Raw genomic sequence first — 25,021 nt, forward strand, 5'->3', positions numbered from 1 at the left:
TTTATTTAATGTTTGTATTCGATTATTTATTTGGTCCACCAAGGTTAGCAGGATAGATTAGGGCAGAATATGCTCGTACATTGTTATTTGTATAGATGACAGCAACATATATGAAAAGTAACATTACATAGTTTTCAGTACACTGGTCATTAGAGCCTTCACTGGCCAACGTAGCCTATACTGTAGATGCGGACAGTACATCACTTTACATAAACAGTTTACAAAATGAACCCGCTTTCAAGATAATATCAATCTATGTCAGTAAAATGATTGTTAATCAAAGGGAAAACTCAAAGAGTTTAAGTGGATATTTCCTCCAAAACAAGATAAACCTATAGAAACAATGAACACTGGACTTTTCAATACCGTTGTCCATATAAATCACCTCTGTTAGTACAGCAGTTAGATCAACTATCATTGACCCCTTAAATCAGACATCTGAAAAACATTAAAGAAAAGCAAAGACAAAACCAAAAACACGTTTTATAGATCCTTCATCAAATTTATATATTTATTTTTTATTTTTATTGCACCTTTGTCCAATTACAATCATTGATTCTGGAGGGAATTGTGTAAACCAACAACATTCCTATCATTGATGCAGATATTATCAAAATGATTTCATAACAGTCAAATTATCACATACTTTTTCTTCTCCATAAGACAGCAGTGACTCATTAGTAAACAGGACTGTAAACACTAATGCATGGCTTTTCTTTAGTGCAAATGTATGTTGGGCTGGACAGCAGCAGTGCGTTGGGCTGGGCAGTACAGTAGCAGGATCAGTGGTGATTACCCAGCCTGATGTAGCGATTACATCAGGCTGGGTAATCAGGACTTCATGCTGGGCAGTGGTGACATCATTCTGGGCAGCGGTGACATCATTCTGGGTAATCATGACATCATTCTGGGCAGCGGTGACATCATTCTGGGTAATCAGGACTTCATGCTGGGCAGCGGTGACATCGTTCTGGTCGGTGATGACATCAACACTTGTCTCCCAGTTTGAGAAAGCGCTGTGATTTTTGCTTCACCATCCGATGCTGCCTCTGGGCCGACTGCGCCTGCTCTATGGCCTCACACAGTTTCTACAGGAGGAGGAGGAGGAGAGGCCGTTAGGTAGTGTGGGTCGAACACAAGCACACACACACACACACACACACACACACACAAAAAGGTGTATTATTGGGACCTGGGCAGTGGCAGGGTACTTGAGGTGCAGCACTCTCATGGGTTCCAGTCCATCTCTCTTTTGGAACTTCAGCTTGTTCTGTTCCTGCCGTCAGATAAAGAGATTCAGTCCAATACAATACTTGTTCTGTTCCTGCCGTCAGATAAAGAGATTCAGTCCCATTACAATACTTGTTCTGTTCCTGTCGTCAGACAAAGAGATTCAGTCCAATACAATACTTGTTCTGTTCCTGTCGTCAGACAAAGAGATTCAGTCCAATACAATACTTGTTCTGTTCCTGTCGTCAGATAAAGAGATTCAGTCCCATTACAATACTTGTTCTGTTCCTGTCGTCAGACAAAGAGATTCAGTCCAATACAATACTTGTTGTGTTCCTGTCGTCAGATAAAGAGATTCAGTCCAATACAATCCTTAAGGAGATAAGGATGCAAGTAATTAAGTAAGTGAGTGAATTTTAAATAGTTCTGACTGGACCTAAAGATGCTATTTAATGTGTCAGGTAAAGATGTCTCAGCCAGACCTTGCAGTAGATCACCAGGTCCCCTCCTTCCACGTATGGAGGCCTTGAGAAATACTCAAACAGACACTCCCACTCTTTGCTGAAGTGTCCCACAAACTCCACCTCCTTCACACACATCACTCTCCTGTAGGAAAACAAGAGATGTCACGGGGTCTACGAGTTACAACGTGACAAAAGGGCAAAATACATGACAACCTCAATATTGGAATAATTGTACTTCGTCGACAGTAACGTTAATTCATACACAATGAATGCAGGAGTGTTTAATGAATATATAGATACTGTAGATCTACTGTATATAGTAGTATCTATCTATATACAGTACCTGTCAAAAGTTTGGAGACAACTACTCGTTCTAGTTAATTTTTTACTATTTTCAGCATTGTAGAATTTTTGTGAAGACATCAAAACTATGAAATAACACATACGGAATCATGTAGTAACCAAAAAAAGTGTTAAATCAAAATATATTTTAGATTTGAGATTCTTCAAAAGAGCCACCCTTTTCCTTGATGACAGCTTTGCACACTCTTGGCATTCTCTCAACCAGCTTCATGAGGTAGTCACCTGGAATGCGTTTCAATTAACAGGTGTGCCTTGTTAAAAGTTAATTTATGGAATTTCTTTCCTTCTTAATGTGTTTGAGCCAATCAGTTGTGTTGTGACAAGGTAGGGGTGGTATACAGAACATAGCCATATTTGGTAAAAGACCAAGTCCATATTATGGCAAGAACAGCTCAAATAAGCAAAGAGAAACGACAGTCCATCATTACTTTAAGACATTGTCAGTCAATCCAGAAAATTTCAAGAACTATGAAAGTTTCTTCAAGTACAGTCGCAAAAACCATCAAGCGCTATGGATGAAACTGGCTCTCATGAGGACCGCCACAGGAAAGGAAGAGCCAGAGTTACCTCTGCTGCAGAGGATAAGTTCATTAAAGTTACCAGCCTCAGAAATTGCAGCCCAAATAAATGCTTCACAGATTTCAAGTAAAAGACACATCTCAACATCAACTGTTCAGAGGACACTGCGTGAATCAGGCCTTCGTGGTCGATTTGCTGCAAAGAAACCAGTACTAAAGGACACCAATAAGAAGAAGAGACTTGCTTGGTCCAAGAAACAAGCAATGAACATTAGACTGGTGGAAATCTGTCCTTTGATCTGATGAGTCCAAATTAGAGATTTTTGGTTCCAACCGCCATGTCTTCGTGAGACGCAGAGTAGGTGAACGGATGACTTCCGCATGTATGGTTCCCACCGTGAAGCATGGAGGAGGAGGTGTGAGGGTGCTTTGCTGGTGACACTGTCAGTGATTTATTTAGAATTCAAGGCACACTTAATCAGCATGGCTACCACAGCATTCTGCAGAAACACACCTTCCCATCTGGTTTGCGCTTAGTGGAACTATCATTTGTTTTTCAACAGGACAATGACCCAACACACCTCCAGGCTGTGTAAGGGCTATTTGACCAAGAAGGAGAGTGATGGAGTGCTGCATCAGATGACCTGGCCTCCACAATCACCCGACCTCAACCCAATTGAGATGGTTTGGGATGAGTTGGACCCCAGAGTGAAGGAAAAGCAGCCAACAAGTGCTCAGCATATGTGGGAACTCCTGCAAGACTGTTGGAAAAGAATTCCAGGTGAAGCTGGTTGAGAGAATGCCAAGAGTGTGCAAAGCTGTCATCAAGGCAAAGGGTGGCTATTTTGAATAATCTCAAATATATTTGGATTTGTTTAACACTTTTTTGATTACTACATGACTCCATATGTGTTATTTCACAGTTTTGATGTCTTCACTATTATTCTACAATGTAGAAAATAGTAAAAATAAAGAAAAACCCTGGAATGAGTAGGTGTGTCCAAACTTTTGACTGGTACTGTAGGTATACACACAGTGCATTCGGAAAGTATTCAAACCCTTTCCCTTTTGCCACAATTTGTTACGTTACAGCCTTATTCTAAAATGTATTAAATGCATTTTTTTCCCAATCAATCTAAACATATACCCAACATATACCCAATGACAAAGTTAAAACAGGTTTTTACAAAATGTTGCTAATTTATTACAAATTAAAAACTGAAATACCTTATTTACATAACCATTTAGACCCTTTGCTATGAGACTTGAAATTGAGCTCAGGTGCATCCTGTTTCCATTGATCATCCTTAAGATGTTTCTACAACTTCATTGGAGGCCACCTGTGGTAAATTAAATTGATTGGACACGATTTGAGGTGTGTGCCTTTCCAAATCATGTCCAATCAATTGAATTTACCACAGGTGGAGTCCAATCAAGTTGTAGAAACATCTCAAGGCTGATCAATGGAAACAGGATGCACCTGAGCTCAATATCAGATCTCATAGCAAAGGGTCTGAATACTTATGTAAATAAGGTATTTATGGTTTTTATTTGTAATAAATTTGCAAAAATGTCTAAAAACTTGTTTGCAATTTGTCATTATGGGGTATTGTGTTTAGATTGATGAGAATTTGTATTTATTTAATCCATTTTAGAATAAGGCTGTAAAGTAACAAAAATGTGGAAAAAGTCAAGGGGTCTGAATACTTTCCTTGAAGCACAATTTGTTAAAGACCTTTTCAGTTAAAGTGTCTTCTCAAACCAGTATCCCCAATATACAACACAAAATGTCTACCCTGAGGCACCAGTCACGTTGAACTGAAGTCTTCCATAATGTACCTGTTGGTCACTATAATGTTGGTCTTCCTGTGTCCAGGGTATAAACAGTGTTCTCTGAAGATCTCTCCTTCCAGCTGCTTGATCTCTGACCTCTGAAGGAGCAGTGTCCATGTGTGGAAACATACAATACATTAGCTGTGTTCGAATACACATACTAACTTCCTGTATACTACATACTATTAGTTCACTTTAGTATTAAACTGAACGCTATCGTTTCAGTTGAGCATACTAGAGCGTCGCCTGTCTACCGGAAGTTGATGCTGTTGCTATGCAACCTCTTGCTAGCTTGTTAGCATAACAAATGACTAGCTAAACATTTAACGATTTCGGGTGTGTTCGTAAAAATCTGGGGTGCCGTAGTGCACTCTAGGCTTTCGCCAAATCCAGAGCGTTGACAGATTGTCCGTTTGTAAAATTGAGAGCGTTTCGCTCTCGGAGCGTTCAGAGCGCACATGAGGAGTAGGGTTGATCCGAGCGTTCAACAGCACCCAAGCTAACTGGCTAACGTTGGCTAGATACTTCCAAACAGCTCACTCTGACCATTATACTCTCCCTAGCAGAGCTGGTTAGGCTGTTTTCATATTACCCAGAGCCTTGGTGACTAACTGTGTTCCTGGCAAGAATTTAATGTATCTTTTTTTTTTGCTGACGTTTATTGACACCGGCCATATTCTACGAGTGTTGAGCGTTTTGTAAATTCATCAGTTATTCTGCGCGAGAGTGTTCTGAAATCAGAGTAGATAGCCAGAGTTAACAATGTCGATTGAAACGCACAACGACTACACCACTTAGCTAAGAATGATGTGAATAATCAAGTCAATAAACGTTGGGTAGTTAGCAGATGTATTAGTAGCCAATAATGTAATGCCGTTCGTAAGGATAGCGTAGCTAACATACCAGTACATACTGCTGTAATGCTATGCCGTTCGTAAGGATAGCGTAGCTAACATACCGGTACATACTGCAGTAATGCTATGCCGCTCGTAAGGATAGCGTAGCTAACATACCGGTACATACTGTTGTAATGCTATGCGGTTCGTAAGGATAGCGTAGCTAACATACCGGTACATACTGCTGTAATGCTATGCGGTTCGTAAGGATAGCGTAGCTAACATACCGGTACATACTGCAGTAATGCTATGCGGTTCGTAAGGATAGCGTAGCTAACATACCGGTACATACTGCAGTAATGCTATGCGGTTCGTAAGGATAGCGTAGCTAACATACCGGTACATACTGCAGTAATGCTATGCGGTTCGTAAGGATAGCGTAGCTAACATACCGGTACATACTGCAGTAATGCTATGCGGTTCGTAAGGATAGCGTAGCTAACATACCGGTACATACTGCAGTAATGCTATGCGGTTCGTAAGGATAGCGTAGCTAACATACCGGTACATACTGCAGTAATGCTATGCGGTTCATAAGGATAGCGTAGCTAACATACCGGTACATACTGCAGTAATGCTAATGCGGTTCATAAGGATAGCGTAGCTAACATACCGGTACATACTGCTGTAATGCTAATGCGGTTCGTAAGGATAGCGTAGCTAACATACCGGTACATACTGCAGTAATGCTATGCGGTTCGTAAGGATAGCGTAGCTAACATACCGGTACATACTGCTGTAATGCTATGCGGTTCATAAGGATAGCGTAGCTAACATACCGGTACATACTGCAGTAATGCTATGCGGTTCGTAAGGATAGCGTAGCTAACATACCGGTACATACTGCTGTAATGCTATGCGGTTCGTAAGGATAGCGTAGCTAACATACCGGTACATACTGCAGTAATGCTATGCGGTTCATAAGGATAGCGTAGCTAACATACCGGTACATACTGCAGTAATGCTATGCGGTTCGTAAGGATAGCGTAGCTAACATACCGGTACATACTGCAGTAATGCTATGCGGTTCGTAAGGATAGCGTAGCTAACATACCGGTACATACTGCAGTAATGCTATGCGGTTCGTAAGGATAGCGTAGCTAACATACCGGTACATACTGCTGTAATGCTATGCGGTTCGTAAGGATAGCGTAGCTAACAAATTGTCAGCCAACATGTAACGTAACTTATTTGAAAAGTCATTACTTTATTAAATTGCTCAACATTTTCTTAACATTTGTCATAATTAGTTAAAGCAGCTCTCTTCGGGCGTATATTTTCTGCCATTTTCTTCAAATCTGAAAACGTTGTGAAGCCACGCCCATTTTCTGAAGAATTGCATTATGAGTCCTAAAAGCACGAAAAGTGTGTCCACTGCATGTATACCTCGTATTTTGGCGAATTTAGTACGACATCCGTTATATTTTGGCATACTAACTATATCCATACTACGACCAATGAGCATACTCTATATTCACTTCAGCTCACAAATAATACAGTTAGTGGGGTGATTATGACTTTTCGAACACAGCTCACGTCTTCATTTGTAATCTAATAATAACACGATTATGTTGTAGCTAAACTTCTCTTTCTAATTTCTAACTTTACCGTAAACGAGCAAATCACTGCAATGGATTTTCCACATGTAATTAAGTTGAGTGTATACAGGTTTATTAGATTTCAGGTTGAAAGTGACAACACACGGAATAGAACATAGTGAATGTATTGACCAATAGAAATAAACCATTACCCGTCACATTAACATACATTCATATAGTTTAAGGCAGTCAGACTAACTAGAGAGATATGGATTGTGGCTGTGTGGTTTATATATGTTGGAAAATAATTACAAAGTATCTATCAAATATAACATTAATTTGGTCATGCTTCTTTGAACAATAACACAGTTTCTAAATCATTTAGCATACGGTTATAGTAACTCTTACACAAAGTCATTTAAGAGTATAGCATCAATATAGCATTATGAGTGCATACTGTATATACAGATACGAAAGCAGTGATTTCCAAGGTGATGCTATGAACCTTTTATAAAAATATTGCTAACTTCTGCAGGAGTATCGTTACTAGTCAAAAAACAAACAACTACATTTCTTTAGTAAAATATTATTTTCAATCATTTTTGTATTTTTTTTTTATAGGGTACTTTATAAGGGCTGGACTAATCATCTGCATATATTATAGCAGGCTAAATCGTTTAATTTCCTAATTCTGTAAATATGAAGAAAAAATTGAAAAAGATTTCATTTGGCAAAAGTAATATAAAAACCTGACTTAAAAACAAGACTGAGGTATTGTACGGACAGAGATTTCTTTTCCCTTTGGCATGCAAAACAATTCAGTTTTCAGCAAAGAAAACTGAAATAATTAAGAGTCATGAAATCAGCATAGTATACACATTTACAAACCAGATATAGGAAGGAGATTAAACCTTGACATAGATACAGAGCTTCACCTATGTGTGTGTTAACAAATCAACGATCAGACATTTTAACTTAACATCAACGTTGATAGAACTAAGATAAGTGTCCATTGATTACTAGCAATTGAATTACATCATGTAGAGAAGAACACAAGCCCATAATCAACCTCAAACCCCCCTTCTATTCCTCATCATGCTGCATGAAGGAGAAAGAAAGAGAGAGAGAGCGAGAAAAACACACAAAAGGACAGAGAGGAAATTAGAAGTGAAAATAATAATTAAAGACTGACACTTCAAGGCCAGCGGTGTCAAAGAGAAAGACATTAACATTTCATTTCTGTAAAGACAAAAGATTGAACTCATTGGTTTCAAGATTACACTTTCAGATTGACTCCGTCGTCGTTACGGACATGTCATTTAAGAGTGTATAAGGAAACATTTTAAAAATATATAATTTAGAATAGAAAAGTGCAGAAATTGAAATAATAAAAAGCAATAGTTGTTATATGGTTCCCTTTTTCTCCAACCTGGATAATTCTACGTCCAGCCATGGGTGTTTTAGTGTTGTCCTAAGGTGGGTTGCTAACCTGGAATAGGTCGTAACCCTTGGCGTCTTCCTGGTCGTAAGGTCTGATGATTCCGTCCTCTCGGATCAGTCTGACCGGCCTCAGCTTGGTCACTTCCTCTGTCGACTCTGCCACCCTGCCAATCACAATGCACCGTCAGATCTCACAGCCGATCAAAATTCACCGTCATATCTCACAGAGCCAATCACAACCCCAACATCCAAAAATTGGGTTTTCATGAATCAAACAAGAACTAGTTTGCTTTCGGACCAAAACTCATAACAAAACTGCTATGCAATGTCCTCCCAATGAAACAGTAGCAGTAGGATAACATTACAGCAAAACCATCAGCACTAGCTGAATCCTGCTTCTGAAAGAAATCACTAACTTAAAAACCGTTCAGCCCAAAGAGGGAGGCAAACGGTGCATGAGTATGTGTGCGTGCACGTGTGTGTGTGTGTGTGTGTGTGTGTTCCAGTATCTCACCTTTCGTTACCTCTAGTGTGAAAGCATGGAACAATAATTGCATCAGGTTATCAGGAATTGATAAGTGATTAATATGCTTTGTGAAGGATAATGAATGATGATGTGGTGAATGAACAGAAATACTATGTGATGGGGGGGTGGGGGGCCTGTGTTTTGGCATCTCAGAACCACTGGGGATTTAGGAATGTTTTGGCTCAACATTAGATACCTGAGAGGTGAGAGGAAGGGAGGAAGGGAGGTTATGAGAAAGCTAGGGGGGGGGGGGGGGGGGGGGTTTAAAGTGACAGTAGAGACTGAATGGTCTACTTGGCTGTGTTCTCCAGTCAGAGTGCTGTTGGTAGAGCCATTTCAGCCCCATAATCAACAATGTAAACTAACCAGCCATTTCAGCCCCATAATCAACAATGTAAACTAACCAGCCATTTCAGCCCCATAATCAACAATGTAAACTAACCAGCCATTTCAGCCCCATAATCAACAATGTAAACTAACCAGCCATTTCAGCCCCATAATCAACAATGTAAACTAACCAGCCATTTCAGCCCCATAATCAACAATGTAAACTAACCAGCTACATGCCAGCACATTCCCCCATGATGCCATTCCACTCTACAATGCATTACATCAGCCTATCACAGACCTGGAGCCCCCCGGGGTCAATACAGCTTGTGTTCCTGACACATTGTGTAGATATTATATTGTCTATATGTTTGTTTATTTTTTATTTTTGCAACAAAAAAAACGTTGCCAAACTGCCAATCTCTGCATGGCAGTGGTCGTGCGCTCGTGCAGTCGGGCCAATCCCAGAGGAGAGAACAGGTGGAGGAGAGTGTGACTTGTATCAGCGACGTGACAGAGGAAGAGTCTATGTGTCTGCTGGTCTGACCGCAGTTGGAATCCAACGTGATGTTAAGTTACTGAGATACAGAACGACCTGCTGAGAACAGCAGCTCTAATCTTTAAAGAGCTTCACAGTAACATTATAAGTCTTGCTTCTCTCCCAGTCTGTTCAGTCCTCATGGGGTTTAGTCTGTTGGACCTCACGATGCTGCAGTATGGAGCAGGGACAGGAGTCAGGTCAGAAGCAGCGTTAACAATGATGGAGGGGGGAGGGGTTAAATGTTCAGCGTTAACCAATCATTTCCTTTGGTTTGATCTGGAACAGCATGTTATAACAGCATAATAACTACTTCAACACCATGCAGTCACTTACCTCTCTGACAGACAATCTGATCTATGGGAAAGACAACTACCCCTCCATGCCAGCCAAACCCCTCCCCTATAGTCCCAAACCCCTCCCCTATAGTCCCAAACCCCTCCCCTATGGTCCCAAACCCCTCCCCTATGGTCCCAAACCCCTCCTCTATAGTGCCAAACCCCTCCTCTATAGTGCCAAACCCCTCCTCTATAGTCCCAAACCCCTCCTCTATAGTCCCAAACCCCTCCCCTCTAGTCCCAAACCCCTCCTCTAGCCCCAAACCCCTCCCCTATAGTCCCAAACCCCTCCCCTATAGTCCCAAACCCCTCCCCTATAGTCCCAAACCCCTCCTCTACAGTCCCAAAACCCCTCCCCTACAGTCCAAAACCCCTCCCCTATAGTCCAAACCCCTCCCCTATAGTCCAAACCCCTCCCCTATAGTCCCAAACCCCTCCTCTATAGTCCCAAACCCCTCCTCTATAGTCCCAAACCCCTCCTCTACAGTCCCAAACCCCTCCCCTATAGTCCCAAACCCCTCCCCTACAGTCCCAAACCCCTCCCCTACAGTCCCAAAACCCCTCCCCTACAGTCCCAAACCCCTCCCCTACAGTCCCAAACCCCTCCCCTACAGTCCCAAACCCCTCCCCTACAGTCCCAAACCCCTCCCCTATAGTCCCAAACCCCTCCCCTATAGTCCCAAACCCCTCCTCTATAGTCCCAAACCCCTCCCATACAGTCCCAAACCCCTCCCATACAGTCCCAAAACCCCTCCCCTACAGTCCCAAAACCCCCTCCCCTACAGTCCCAAACCCCTCCCCTATAGTCCCAAACCCCTCCCCTATAGTCCCAAACCCCTCCCCTATAGTCCCAAACCCCTCCCCTACAGTCCCGAACCCCTCCCCTACAGTCCCAAACCCCTCCCCTACAGTCCCAAACCCCTCCCCTATAGTCCCAAACCCCTCCCCTACAGTCCCAGTCATTACCAAAGCTTTCCCACATCTCACCAAATACTCACTCAACAGAAAGACAAAAACAACATCTCCAAGGCATTGACTTTATGAGAAAACAACATGAAAACAGAACAGTTAACAAAATTAGTCAGCTCACAGAATTATAATGAACAGAACATAAAGCACCCAACATGGTTATGACAGGCAGACATAGACAGACATGGTTATGACTGGCAGACAGACAGACATGGTTATGACAGGCAGACATAGACAAACACGGTTATGACTGGCAGACATAGACAAACATGGTTATGACTGGAAGACATGGTTATGACTGGCAGACATAGACAGACATGGTTATGACTGGCAGACATAGACAGACATGGTTATGACAGGCAGACATGGTTATGACAGGCAGACATAGACAGACATGGTTATGACAGGCAGACATAGACAAACATGGTTATGACTGGAAGACATGGTTATGACTGGCAGACATAGACAGACATGGTTATGACTGGCAGACATAGACAGACATGGTTATGACAGGCAGACATAGACAAACATGGTTATGACTGGAAGACATGGTTATGACTGGCAGACATAGACAGACATGGTTATGACTGGCAGACATGGTTATGACTGGCAGACATAGACAAACATGGTTATGACTGGCAGACATAGACAGACATGGTTATGACTGGCAGACAGACACACATGGTTATGACAGGCAGACATAGACAGACATGGTTATGACTGGCAGACATAGACAAACATGGTTATGACAGGCAGACAGACACACATGGTTATGACTGGCAGACATAGACAAACATGGTTATGACTGGCAGACATAGACAAACATGGGTATGACTGGCAGACATAGACAGACATGGTTATGACTGGCAGACAGACACACATGGTTATGACTGGCAGACATAGACAAACATGGTTATGACAGGCAGACATGGTTATGACTGGCAGACATAGTCAAACACGGTTATGACAGGCAGACAGACAAACATGGTTATGACAGGCAGACATAGACAAACATGGTTATGACTGGCAGACATAGACAGACATGGTTATGACAGGCAGACAGACAAACATGGTTATGACTGGCAGACATGGTTATGACAGGCAGACATAGACAAACATAGTTATGACTGGCAGACATAGACAAACATGGTTATGACTGGCAGACATAGACAAACACGGTTATGACAGGCAGACATAGTCAAACACGGTTATGACTGGCAGACATAGACAAACATGGTTATGACTGGCAGACATAGACAAACATGGTTATGACAGGCAGACATAGTCAAACACGGTTATGACTGGCAGACATAGACAAACACGGTTATGACTGGCAGACAAACAGACACGGTTATGACTGGCAGACATAGACAAACATAGTTATGACTGGCAGACATAGACAAACATGGTTATGACTGGCAGACAGAGACAAACATGGTTATGACTGGCAGACATGGTTATGACAGGCAGACATGGTTATGACTGGCAGACATAGACAAACATGGTTATGACAGGCAGACATGGTTATGACAGGCAGACATGGTTATGACAGGCAGACATGGTTATGACAGGCAGACATGGTTATGACAGGCAGACATAGACAAACATGGTTATGACAGGCAGACATGGTTATGACAGGCAGACATAGACAAACATGGTTATGACAGGCAGACATGGTTATGACAGGCAGACATAGACAAACATGGTTATGACTGGCAGACATAGACAAACATGGTTATGACAGGCAGACATAGACAAACATGGTTATGACAGGCAGACATAGAGAAACATGGTTATGACTGGCAGACATGGTTATGACAGGCAGACATAGACAAACCTAGTTATGACTGGCAGACAGAGACAAACATGGTTATGACTGGCAGACATACACAAACATGGTTATGACTGGCAGACAGAGACAAACATGTTTATGACAGGCAGACATAGACAAACACGGTTATGACTGGCAGACATGGTTATGACAGGCAGACATAGACAGACATGGTTATGACAGGCAGACATGGTTATGACAGGCAGACATAGACAGACATGGTTATGACAGGCAGACATGGTTATGACAGGCAGACATAGACAGACATGGTTATGACAGGCAGACATGGTTATGACAGGCAGACATAGACAAACATGGTTATGACAGGCAGACATAGACAAACATGGTTATGACTGGCAGACATAGACAAACATGGTTATGACTGGCAGACAGAGACAAACATGGTTATGACTGGCAGACAGAGACAAACATGGTTATGACTGGCAGACAGAGACAAACATGGTTATGACTGGCAGACATACACAAACATGGTTATGACAGGCAGACATAGACAAACATGGTTATGACTGGCAGACATAGACAAACATGGTTATGACTGGCAGACATAGACAAACATGGTTATGACTGGCAGACATAGACAGACATGGTTATGACTGGCAGACATAGACAAACATGGTTATGACTGGCAGACATAGACAAACATGGTTATGACTGGCAGACATAGACAGACATGGTTATGACAGGCAGACAGAGACAAACATGGTTATGACTGGCAGACATAGACAAACATGGTTATGACAGGCAGACATAGACAGACATGGTTATGACTGGCAGACAGAGACAAACATGGTTATGACTGGCAGACATAGACAGACATGGTTATGACTGGCAGACAGAGACAAACATGGTTATGACTGGCAGACATAGACAGACATGGTTATGACAGGCAGACATAGACATACATGGTTATGACTGGCAGACATAGACAGACATGGTTATGACAGGCAGACATAGACAAACATGGTTATGACAGGCAGACATAGACAAACATGGTTATGACTGGCAGACATAGACAAACATGGTTATGACTGGCAGACATAGACAAACACGGTTATGACTGGCAGACATGGTTATGACTGGCAGACATAGACAAACACGGTTATGACTGGCAGACATAGACAAACATGGTTATGACTGGCAGACATAGACAGACATGGTTATGACAGGCAGACATAGACAAACATGGTTAAATAATGTGACACAATACCACATTAAACAAAGCATTCCAAATAAAATCACAAAAATCACAATAACCTCTGTAGTGTCCTGTGTCTCTACTAACCTCTGTAGTGTCCTGTGTCCCTCTACTAACCTCTGTAGTGTCCTGTGTCTCTCTACTACCTCTGTAGTGTCCTGTGTCCCTCTACTAACCTCTGTAGTGTCCTGTGTCTCTACTAACCTCTGTAGTGTCCTGTGTCTCTCTACTAACCTCTGTAGTGTCCTGTGTCCCTACTACCTCTGTAGTGTCCTGTATTTGTCTCTACTAACCTCTGTAGTGTCCTGTGTCCCTCTACTAACCTCTGTAGTGTCCTGTGTCCCTCTACTAACCTCTGTAGTGTCCTGTGTCCCTCTACTAACCTCTGTAGTGTCCTGTATTTGTCTCTACTAACCTCTGTAGTGTCCTGTGTCCCTCTACTAACCTCTGTAGTGTCCTGTGTCCCTCTACTAACCTCTGTAGTGTCCTGTGTCCCTCTACTAACCTCTGTAGTGTCCTGTGTCCCTCTACTAACCTCTGTAGTGTCCTGTGTCCCTCTACTACCTCTGTAGTGTCCTGTGTCTCTACAAACCTCTGTAGTGTCCCGTGTCTCTCTACTAACCTCTGTAGTGTCCTGTATTTGTCTCTACTAACCTCTGTAGTGTCCTGTGTCTCTCTACTAACCTCTGTAGTGTCCTGTATTCGTCTCTACTAACCTCAGTAGTGTCCTGTGTCCCTCTACTAACCTCTGTAGTGTCCTGTGTCCCTCTACTACCTCTGTAGTGTCCTGTATTTGTCTCTACTAACCTCTGTAGTGTCCTGTGTCCCTCTACTAACCTCTGTAGTGTCCTGTGTCTCTCTACTAACCTCTGTAGTGTACTGTATTTGTCTCTATTAACCTCTGTAGTGTCCTGTGTCTCTCTACTAACCTCTGTAGTGTCCTGTATTCGTCTCTACTAACCTCTGTAGTGTCCTGTATTTGTCTCTACTAACCTCTGTAGTGTCCTGTGTCTCTCTACTAATCTCTGTAGTGTCCTGTGTCTCTCTACTAACCTCTGTAGTGTCCTGTGTCTCTCTACTAACCTCTGTAGTGTCCTGTGTCTCTCTACTAACCTCTGTAGTGTCCTGTATTCGTCTCTACTAACCTCTGTAGTGTCCTGTGTCCCTCTACTAACCTCTGTAGTGTCCCGTGTCTCTCTACTAACCTCTGTAGTGTCCTGTATTCGTCTCTACTAACCTCTGTAGTGTCCTGTGTCCCTCTACTAACCTCTGTAGTGTCCCGTGTCTCTACTATCCTCTGTAGTGTCCTGTATTCGTCTCTACTAACCTCTGTAGTGTCCTGTATTCATCTCTACTACCTCTGTAGTGTCCTGTGTCTCTCTACTACCTCTGTAGTGTCCTGTGTCTCTATACTAACCTCTGTAGTGTCCTGTGTCTCTCTACTAACCTCTGTAGTGTCCTGTATTCGTCTCTACTAACCTCTGTAGTGTCCTGTGTCTCTCTACTACCTCTGTAGTGTCCTGTGTCTCTCTACTAACCTCTGTAGTGTCCTGTGTCTCTCTACTAACCTCTGTAGTGTCCTGTATTTGTCTCTACTAACCTCTGTAGTGTCCTGTATTCGTCTCTACTAACCTCTGTAGTGTCCTGTGTCCCTCTACTAACCTCTGTAGTGTCCCGTGTCTCTCTACTAACCTCTGTAGTGTCCTGTATTCGTCTCTACTAACCTCTGTAGTGTCATGTATTCGTCTCTACTAACCTCTGTAGTGTCCTGTGTCTCTCGACTAACCTCTGTAGTGTCCTGTGTCTCTCTACTAACCTCTGTAGTGTCCTGTATTCGTCTCTACTAACCTCTGTAGTGTCCTGTGTCCCTCTACTAACCTCTGTAGTGTCCTGTATTTGTCTCTCTACTAACCTCTGTAGTGTCCTGTATTTGTCTCTACTAACCTCTGTAGTGTCCTGTATTCGTCTCTACAAACCTCTGTAGTGTCCTGTGTCTCTCTACTAACCTCTGTAGTGTCCTGTATTCGTCTCTACAAACCTCTGTAGTGTCCTGTGTCTCTCTATTAACCTCTGTAGTGTCCTGTATTCGTCTCTACTAACCTCTGTAGTGTCCTGTGTCTCTACTAACCTCTGTAGTGTCCTGTGTCTCTCTACTAACCTCTGTAGTGTCCTGTATTCGTCTCTACTAACCTCAGTAGTGTCCTGTGTCCCGCCACTAACCTCTGTAGTGTCCTGTGTCCCTCTACTACCTCTGTAGTGTCCTGTATTTGTCTCTACTAACCTCTGTAGTGTCCTGTGTCTCTCTACTAACCTCTGTAGTGTCCTGTATTTGTCTCTATTAACCTCTGTAGTTTCCTGTGTCTCTCTACTAACCTCTGTAGTGTCCTGTGTCTCTCTACTAACCTCTGTAGTGTCCTGTATTCGTCTCTACTAACCTCTGTAGTGTCCCGTGTCTCTCTACTAACCTCTGTAGTGTCCTGTGTCCCTCTACTAACCTCTGTAGTGTCCCGTGTCTCTCTACTAACCTCTGTAGTGTCCTGTATTTGTCTCTACTAACCTCTGTAGTGTCCTGTATTCGTCTCTACAAACCTCTGTAGTGTCCTGTGTCTCTCTACTAACCTCTGTAGTGTCCTGTATTCGTCTCTACAAACCTCTGTAGTGTCCTGTGTCTCTCTACTAACCTCTGTAGTGTCCTGTATTCGTCTCTACTAACCTCTGTAGTGTCCTGTGTCTCTACTAACCTCTGTAGTGTCCTGTGTCTCTCTACTAACCTCTGTATTGTCCTGTGTCTCTCTACTAACCTCTGTAGTGTCCTGTGTCTCTCTACTAACCTCTGTAGTGTCCTGCATTCGTCTCTACTAACCTCTGTAGTGTCCTGTGTCTCTCTACTACCTCTGTAGTGTCCTGTGTCTCTCTACTAACCTCTGTAGTGTCCTGTGTCTCTCTACTAACCTCTGTAGTGTCCTGTATTCGTCTCTACTAACCTCAGTAGTGTCCTGTGTACCGCCACTAACCTCTGTAGTGTCCTGTGTCCCTCTACTACCTCTGTAGTGTCCTGTATTTGTCTCTACTAACCTCTGTAGTGTCCTGTGTCTCTCTACTAACCTCTGTAGTGTCCTGTATTTGTCTCTATTAACCTCTGTAGTTTCCTGTGTCTCTCTACTAACCTCTGTAGTGTCCTGTGTCTCTCTACTAACCTCTGTAGTGTCCTGTGTCTCTATACTAACCTCTGTAGTGTCCTGTGTCTCTCTACTAACCTCTGTAGTGTCCTGTATTCGTCTCTACTAACCTCTGTAGTGTCCTGTATTCGTCTCTACTAACCTCTGTAGTGTCCTGTGTCTCTCTACTAACCTCTGTAGTGTCCCGTGTCTCTCTACTAACCTCTGTAGTGTCCTGTATTCGTCTCTACTAACCTCTGTAGTGTCCTGTATTCGTCTCTATTAACCTCTGTAGTGTCCTGTGTCTCTCTACTAACCTCTGTAGTGTCCTGTGTCTCTCTACTAACCTCTGTAGTGTCCTGTATTTGTCTCTACTAACCTCTGTAGTGTCCTGTGTCTCTCTACTAACCTCTGTAGTGTCCTGTGTCTCTCTACTAACCTCTGTAGTGTCCTGTGTCCCTCTACTAACCTCTTTAGTGTCCTGTGTCTCTCTACTAACCTCTGTAGTGTCCTGTATTCGTTGCTACTAACCTCTGTAGTGTCCTGTGTCTCTCTACTAACCTCTGTAGTGTCCTGTATTCGTCTCTACTAACCTCTGTAGTGTCCTGTGTCTCTCTACTACCTCTGTAGTGTCCTGTGTCTCTCTACTAACCTCTGTAGTGTCCTGTGTCCCTCTACTAACCTCTGTAGTGTCCTGTGTCCCTCTACTAACCTCTGTAGTGTCCTGTATTCGTCTCTACTAACCTCTGTAGTGTCCTGTATTCGTCTCTACTAACCGCTGTAGTGTCCTGTGTCTCTCTACTAACCTCTGTAGTGTCCTGTATTCGTCTCTACTAACCTCAGTAGTGTCCTGTGTCCCGCCACTAACCTCTGTAGTGTCCCGTGTCTCTACTAACCTCTGTAGTGTCCTGTATTCGTCTCTACTAACCTCTGTAGTGTCCTGTATTCGTCTCTACTACCTCTGTAGTGTCCTGTGTCTCTCTACTACCTCTGTAGTGTCCTGTGTCTCTATACTAACCTCTGTAGTGTCCTGTGTCTCTCTACTAACCTCTGTAGTGTCCTGTATTCGTCTCTACTAACCTCTGTAGTGTCCTGTGTCTCTCTACTACCTCTGTAGTGTCCTGTGTCTCTCTACTGACCTCTGTAGTGTCCTGTATTTGTCTCTACTAACCTCTGTAGTGTCCTGTATTCGTCTCTACTAACCTCTGTAGTGTCCTGTGTTTCTCTACTAACCTCTGTAGTGTCCTGTATTCGTCTCTACTAACCTCTGTAGTGTACTGTGTCCCTCTACTAACCTCTGTAGTGTCCAGTGTCTCTCTAATAACCTCTGTAGTGTCCTGTATTCGTCTCTACTAACCTCTGTAGTGTCCTGTATTCGTCTCTACTAACCTCTGTAGTGTCCTGTGTCTCTCTACTAACCTCTGTAGTGTCCCGTGTCTCTCTACTAACCTCTGTAGTGTCCTGTATTCGTCTCTACTAACCTCTGTAGTGTCCTGTGTCCCTCTACTAACCTCTGTAGTGTCCCGTGTCTCTCTACTAACCTCTGTAGTGTCCTGTATTTGTCTCTACTAACCTCTGTAGTGTCCTGTATTCGTCTCTACTAACCTCTGTAGTGTCCTGTGTCCCTCTACTAACCTCTGTAGTGTCCTGTATTTGTCTCTACAAACCTCTGTAGTGTCCTGTGTCTCTCTACTAACCTCTGTAGTGTCCTGTATTTGTCTCTACTAACCTCTGTAGTGTCCTGTGTCTCTCTACTAACCTCTGTAGTGTCCTGTGTCTCTCTACTAACCTCTGTAGTGTCCTGTGTCTCTCTACTAACCTCTGTAGTGTCCTGTATTCGTCTCTACTAACCTCTGTAGTGTCCTGTGTCTCTCTACTAACCTCTGCAGTGTCCTGTATTCGTCTCTACTAACCTCTATAGTGTCCTGTGTCCCTCTACTAACCTCTGTAGTGTCCTGTGTCTCTCTACTAACCTCTGTAGTGTCCTGTATTCGTCTCTACTAACCTCTGTAGTGTCCCGTGTGTCTCTACTAACCTCTGTAGTGTCCTGTATTCGTCTCTACTAACCTCTGTAGTGTCCTGTATTCGTCTCTACTAACCTCTGTAGTGTCCTGTGTCTCTCTACTACCTCTGTAGTGTCCTGTGTCTCTCTACTAACCTCTGTAGTGTCCTGTGTCTCTCTACTAACCTCTGTAGTGTCCTGTATTTGTCTCTACTAACCTCTGTAGTGTCCTGTATTCGTCTCTACTAACCTCTGTAGTGTCCTGTGTTTCTCTACTAACCTCTGTAGTGTCCTGTATTCGTCTCTACTAACCTCTGTAGTGTCCTGTGTCCCTCTACTAACCTCTGTAGTGTCCCGTGTCTCTCTACTAACCTCTGTAGTGTCCTGTATTCGTCTCTACTAACCTCTGTAGTGTCCTGTATTCGTCTCTACTAACCTCTGTAGTGTCCTGTGTCTCTCTACTACCCTCTGTAGTGTCCTGTGTCTCTCTACTAACCTCTGTAGTGTCCTGTATTCGTCTCTACTAACCTCTGTAGTGTCCTGTGTCTCTCTACTAACCTCTGTAGTGTCCTGTATTCGTCTCTACTAACCTCTGTAGTGTCCTGTGTCTCTCTACTACCTCTGTAGTGTCCTGTGTCTCTCTACTAACCTCTGTAGTGTCCTGTGTCCATCTACTACCTCTGTAGTGTCCTGTATTCATCTCTACTAACCGCTGTAGTGTCCTGTGTCTCTCTACTACCTCTGTAGTGTCCTGTGTCTCTCTACTAACCTCTGTAGTGTCCTGTGTCTCTCTACTAACCTCTGTAGTGTCCTGTGTCTCTCTACTAACCTCTGTAGTGTCCTGTATTTGTTTCTACTAACCTCTGTAGTGTCCTGTGTCTCTCTACTAACCTCTGTAGTGTCCTGTATTCGTCTCTACTAACCTCTGTAGTGTCCTGTGTCTCTCTACTACCTCTGTAGTGTCCTGTGTCTCTCTACTAACCTCTGTAGTGTCCTGTGTCCATCTACTACCTCTGTAGTGTCCTGTATTCATCTCTACTAACCTCTGTAGTGTCCTGTGTCTCTCTACTACCTCTGTAGTGTCCTGTGTCTCTCTACTAACCTCTGTAGTGTCCTGTGTCTCTGTACTAACCTCTGTAGTGTCCTGTGTCTCTCTACTAACCTCTGTAGTGTCCTGTATTTGTTTCTACTAACCTCTGTAGTGTCCTGTGTCTCTCTACTAACCTCTGTAGTGTCCTGTATTCGTCTCTACTAACCTCTGTAGTGTCCTGTGTCTCTCTACTAACCTCTGCAGTGTCCAGTGTCCCTCTACTACCTCTGTAGTGTCCAGTGTCTCTCTACTACCTCTGTAGTGTCCTGTATTTGTCTCTACTAACCTCTGTATGCCGTGGAAGGTGCTGGAGGCCATGTCTACGATGCCCCCTGTCGGCCTGGCCACCACCCCAACCAGACCCTTCCCTATGCCCTTGAAGAACCCTGCCGCTCCCTCCTTCTTGGCCCCTGAGGGGGGGGGGGTGATAGAGAGAGAGAATAAAACAAGAGTTAGACCTCTGGTTTAGAAAAGGTTAACACACAAAGCAAACTACACTGGAAATGCAGTAATGACATGTTCAACATACACTGAGTGTACAAAACATTAAGAACACCTTCCTAATATTGAGTTACACCCCCCCTGTAACGCTTAGAGAAGATCTTATGTCAAGTGTTATTGAAGTGTTGTGGTTGCTATAGGCCACCAAGTGCTAATAGTCAGTATCTAAATATAATGTGTGAAATGCTTGATAGTGTACAGTCGTGGCCAAAGGTTTTGAGAATGACAGAAATATTAATTTTCACAGTCTGCTGCCTCAGTTTGTATGATGGCAATTTGCATATACTCCAGAATGTTATGAAGAGTGATCAGATGAATTGCAATTAATTGCAAAGTCCCAATTTGCCATGCAAATGAACTGAATCCCCCCAAAAAACATTTCCACTGCATTTCAGCCCTGCCACAAAAGGACCAGCTGACATCATGTCAGAGATTCTCTCGTTAACACAGGTGTGAGTGTTGACGAGGACAAGGCTGGAGATCACTCTGTCATGCTGATTGTGTTCGAATAACAGACTGGAAGCTTCAAAAGGAGGGTGGTGCTTGGAATCATTGTTCTTCCTCTGTCAACCATGGTTACCTGCAAGGAAACATGTGCCGTCATCATTGCTTTGCACAAAAAGGGCTTCACAGGCAAGGACATTGCTGCCAGTAAGATTGCACCTAAATCAACCATTTATCACATCATCAAGAACTTCAAGGAGAGCGGTTCAATTGTTGTGAAGAAGGCTTCAGGGCACCAAAGAAAGTCCAGCAAGCACCAGGACCGTCTCCTAAAGTTGATTCAGCTGCGGGATCGGGGCACCACCAGTACAGAGCTTGCTCAGGAATGGCAGCAGGCAGGTGTGAGTGCATCTGCACGCACAGTGAGGCGAAAACTTTTGGAGGATGGCCTGGTGTCAAGAAGGGCAGCAAAGAAGCCACTTCTCTCCAGGAAAAACCTCAGGGACAGACTGATATTCTACAAAAGGTACAGGGATTGGACTGCTGAGGACTGGGATAAAGTCATTTTCTCTGATGAATCCCCTTTCCGATTGTTTGGGGCATCCGGAAAAAAGCTTGTCCGGAGAAGACAAGGTGAGCGCTACCATCAGTCCTGTGTCATGCCAACAGTAAAGCATCCTGAGACCATTCATGTGTGGGATTGCTTCTCAGCCATTGGAGTGGGTTCACTCACAATTTTGCCTAAGAACACAGCCATGAATAAAGAATGGTACCAACACATCCTCCAAGAGCAACTTCTCCCAACCATCCAGGAACAGTTTGGTGATGAACAATGCCTTTTCCAGCATGATGGAGCACCTTCCCATAAGGCAAAAGTGATAACTAAGTGGCTCGGGGAACAAAACATCGATATTTTGGGTCCATGGCCAGGAAACTCCCCAGATCTTAATCCCATTGAGAACTTGTGACCAATCCTCAAGAGGCGGGTGGACAAACAAAAACCCACAAATTCTGACAAACTCCAAGCATTGATTATGCAAGAATGGGCTGCCATCAGTCAGGATGTGGCCCAGAAGTTAACTGACAGCATGCCAGGGCGGATTGCAGAGGTCTTGAAAAATACCTCAATAAAAGCCTTTGACACTTATGAAATGCTTGTAATTATACTTCAGTATTCCATAGTAACATCTGACAAAAATATCTAAAGACACTGAAGCAGCAAACTTTGTGGAAATTAATATTTGTGTCATTCTCAAAACGTTTGGCCACGACTGTATGTGATGTAAACAGAGAGGTCTACTTTCTTGAGGACCTGAATATTGACTGGTTTTCATCAAGCTGTCCGCTCAAGAGGAAGCTTCTCACTGTAACCAGTGCCTGGAATCTGGTTCAGGTTATTAATCAACCTACCAGGGTGTTTACAAACACTACAGGAACAAGATCATCCACATGTATTGATCACATTTTTACTAATACTGTAGAACTTTGTTCTAAAGCTGTATCCACACCCATTGGATGCAGCGATCACAACATATTGGCTATATCCAGGAAAGCCAAAGATCCAAAAGCTGTCCCTAAAATAGTGTATAAGAGATCATACAAAATATTTTGCTGTGACTCTCATGTGGATGATATTAAAATATTTGTTGGTCTGAGGAGCATACAGCTGCAAAAATGTCTAACAACCTGTTTTTGCTTTGTCTTTATGTGGTATTGTGATGTCATTATGTGGTATTGTGATGTCATTATGTGGTATTGTGATGTCATCATGTGGTATTGTGATGTCATCATGTGGTATTGTGATGTCATTATGTGGTATTGTGATGTCATCATGTGGTATTGTGATGTCATCATGTGGTATTGTGTGTTGATTGATGAGGGCGAAAAAAACAAACAATTTAATCCATTTAAGAACAAGTCTGTAACGTAACAAAATGTGGAAAAAAGTAAATGGGTTAAATTGCACTGTATGTATGCACTGTATGTAAATTGTAGTCTCTTGTCTGTAATGTATTTTTAGATTATGTGTCAGACCCCAGTAAGACCAGCTGTCGCCGTTGGCTATATGAGGTCTTAATAACTCAAATCAGATCTACAAGGTGTCGAACAGCGTTCCACAGGGATGCTGGTCCATGTTGACTCAGATGCTTCCCACAGTTGTGTCAAGTTGGCTGGATGTCCTTTGGGTGGTGGACCGTTCTTGATACACACAGGAAACTGTTGAGCGTCAAAAACCCACCAGCGTTGCAGTTCTTGACACAAACCGGTGTGCTTGGCACCTACTACCATACCCCGTTCTTGCCCATTCACCCTCTGAATGACACACATACACAATTCATGTCTCAATTGTTTCAAGGCTTGAAAATATTTATTCAACCTGTCTCCTCCCCTTCACCTACACTGATTTGAAGTGGATTTAACAAGTGACATCAATAAGGGATCAAAGCTTTCACCTGGATTCACCTGGTCAGTCTATGTCATGGAAAGAGCAGGTGTTCATAATGTTTTGTACATTCAATATATTCTCCAAATCTTTTGAAGGGTTGAGATAAACTTCAGTTTCCCACAAAATTGGAAAGGAAATATTTATTGAACATTTATGAGTGACGATGAGAGATGTTTTGTTTTTTTCCCCCAGTGAACGGAAGAAGAGATCAGCAACAGGTCAGAGCGTTGTGAATAAACAAACCTTCTACAGGTTTGGTGACGATGCCCGTTACCCCACCAACGACCCCCTACACACACACAGAGAGAGAGAGAGAGAGAGAGAGAGAGAGAGGAGAGAGAGAGAGAGAGAGAGAGGAGAGAGAGAGGAGAGAAGAGAGAGAGAGAGAGATACAGAGACAGAGAGAGACAGAGAGGAGAGAAGAGAGAGAGAGAGAGAGAGAGAGAGAGAGAGAGAGAGAGAGAGAGAGAGAGGAGAGAGAGAGGAGAGAAGAGAGAGAGAGAGAGATACAGAGACAGAGAGAGACAGAGAGGAGAGAAGAGAGAGAGAGAGAGAGAGAGAGAGAGGAGAGAGAGAGAGAGAGAGAGATACAGAGACAGAGAGAGAGGACCGTCAGGGTTCCATTGTATCCAACATAAAAAAAAGGTCTATTCAAGAATAACAGGAAAGAACAACCTCTTGAAAACCACTCTGTTTCAGGAGGTAATTACATTTAACAGTATTGAACAACCTCTTGAAAACCACTCTGTTTCAGGAGGTAATTACATTTAACAGTATTGTCCTGAATGAAGAGGGTTCATTTGTTGTTGTGTTTTGAAAAGCTTGACCTTATCATGACTTGGCCTTATCATGACTTGGCCTTATCATCACTTGGCCTTATCATCACTTGGCCTTATCATGACTTGGCCTTATCATGACTTGGCCTTATCATCACTTGGCCTTATCATGACTTGGCCTTATCATGACTTGGCCTTATCATGACTTGACCTTATCATGACTTGGCCTTATCATGACTTGGCCTTATCATGACTTGGCCTTATCATGACTTGGCCTTATCATGACTTGGCCTTATCATGACTTGGCCTTATCATGACTTGACTGCTAAAGGAGGACCCAGGACAGAAGACAAGTGAAGATGACCCTACTTTAGGTCCTGAATCAATAGAGGTAGATGATGCTACTTTAGGTCCTGAATCAATAGAGGTAGATGATGCTACTTTAGGTCCTGAATCAATAGAGGTAGATGATACTACTTTAGGTCCTGAATCAATAGAGGTAGATGATGCTACTTTAGGTCCTGAATCAATAGAGGTAGATGATACTACTTTAGGTCCTGAATCAATAGAGATAGAT

General features: G+C 43.1%; 1 protein-coding gene across 5 annotated transcripts in view; it reads right to left on the minus strand.

Annotated features, from left to right (window-relative positions):
* Positions 1–25,021, minus strand: part of vps13c (vacuolar protein sorting 13 homolog C) — a 229,235-nt gene continuing 204,214 nt past the window's right edge. For 4 of the 5 annotated variants that reach the window (XM_045709067.2, XM_045709065.2, XM_045709066.2 and 1 more), the window contains 7 exons: positions 23,912–23,957; positions 20,564–20,687; positions 8,332–8,446; positions 4,415–4,506; positions 1,713–1,836; positions 1,193–1,276; positions 1–1,088 (listed from right to left, as the gene is read on the minus strand). In XM_045709067.2, the coding sequence (XP_045565023.1) occupies positions 987–1,088; positions 1,193–1,276; positions 1,713–1,836; positions 4,415–4,506; positions 8,332–8,446; positions 20,564–20,687; positions 23,912–23,957 (687 nt within the window). In that variant the 3' untranslated portion in view covers positions 1–986. Of the gene's footprint in view, positions 1,089–1,192; positions 1,277–1,712; positions 1,837–4,414; positions 4,507–6,953; positions 7,941–8,331; positions 8,447–20,563; positions 20,688–23,911; positions 23,958–25,021 lie in introns of those variants that run through there. The other variant, XM_045709068.2, reaches the window with a different exon arrangement.

The sequence above is a fragment of the Salmo salar genome, chromosome 26 (genome assembly GCF_965601325.2).
Source record: "Salmo salar chromosome 26, fSalSal1, whole genome shotgun sequence".
NCBI classification, from domain to species: Eukaryota; Metazoa; Chordata; class Actinopteri; order Salmoniformes; family Salmonidae; genus Salmo; species Salmo salar.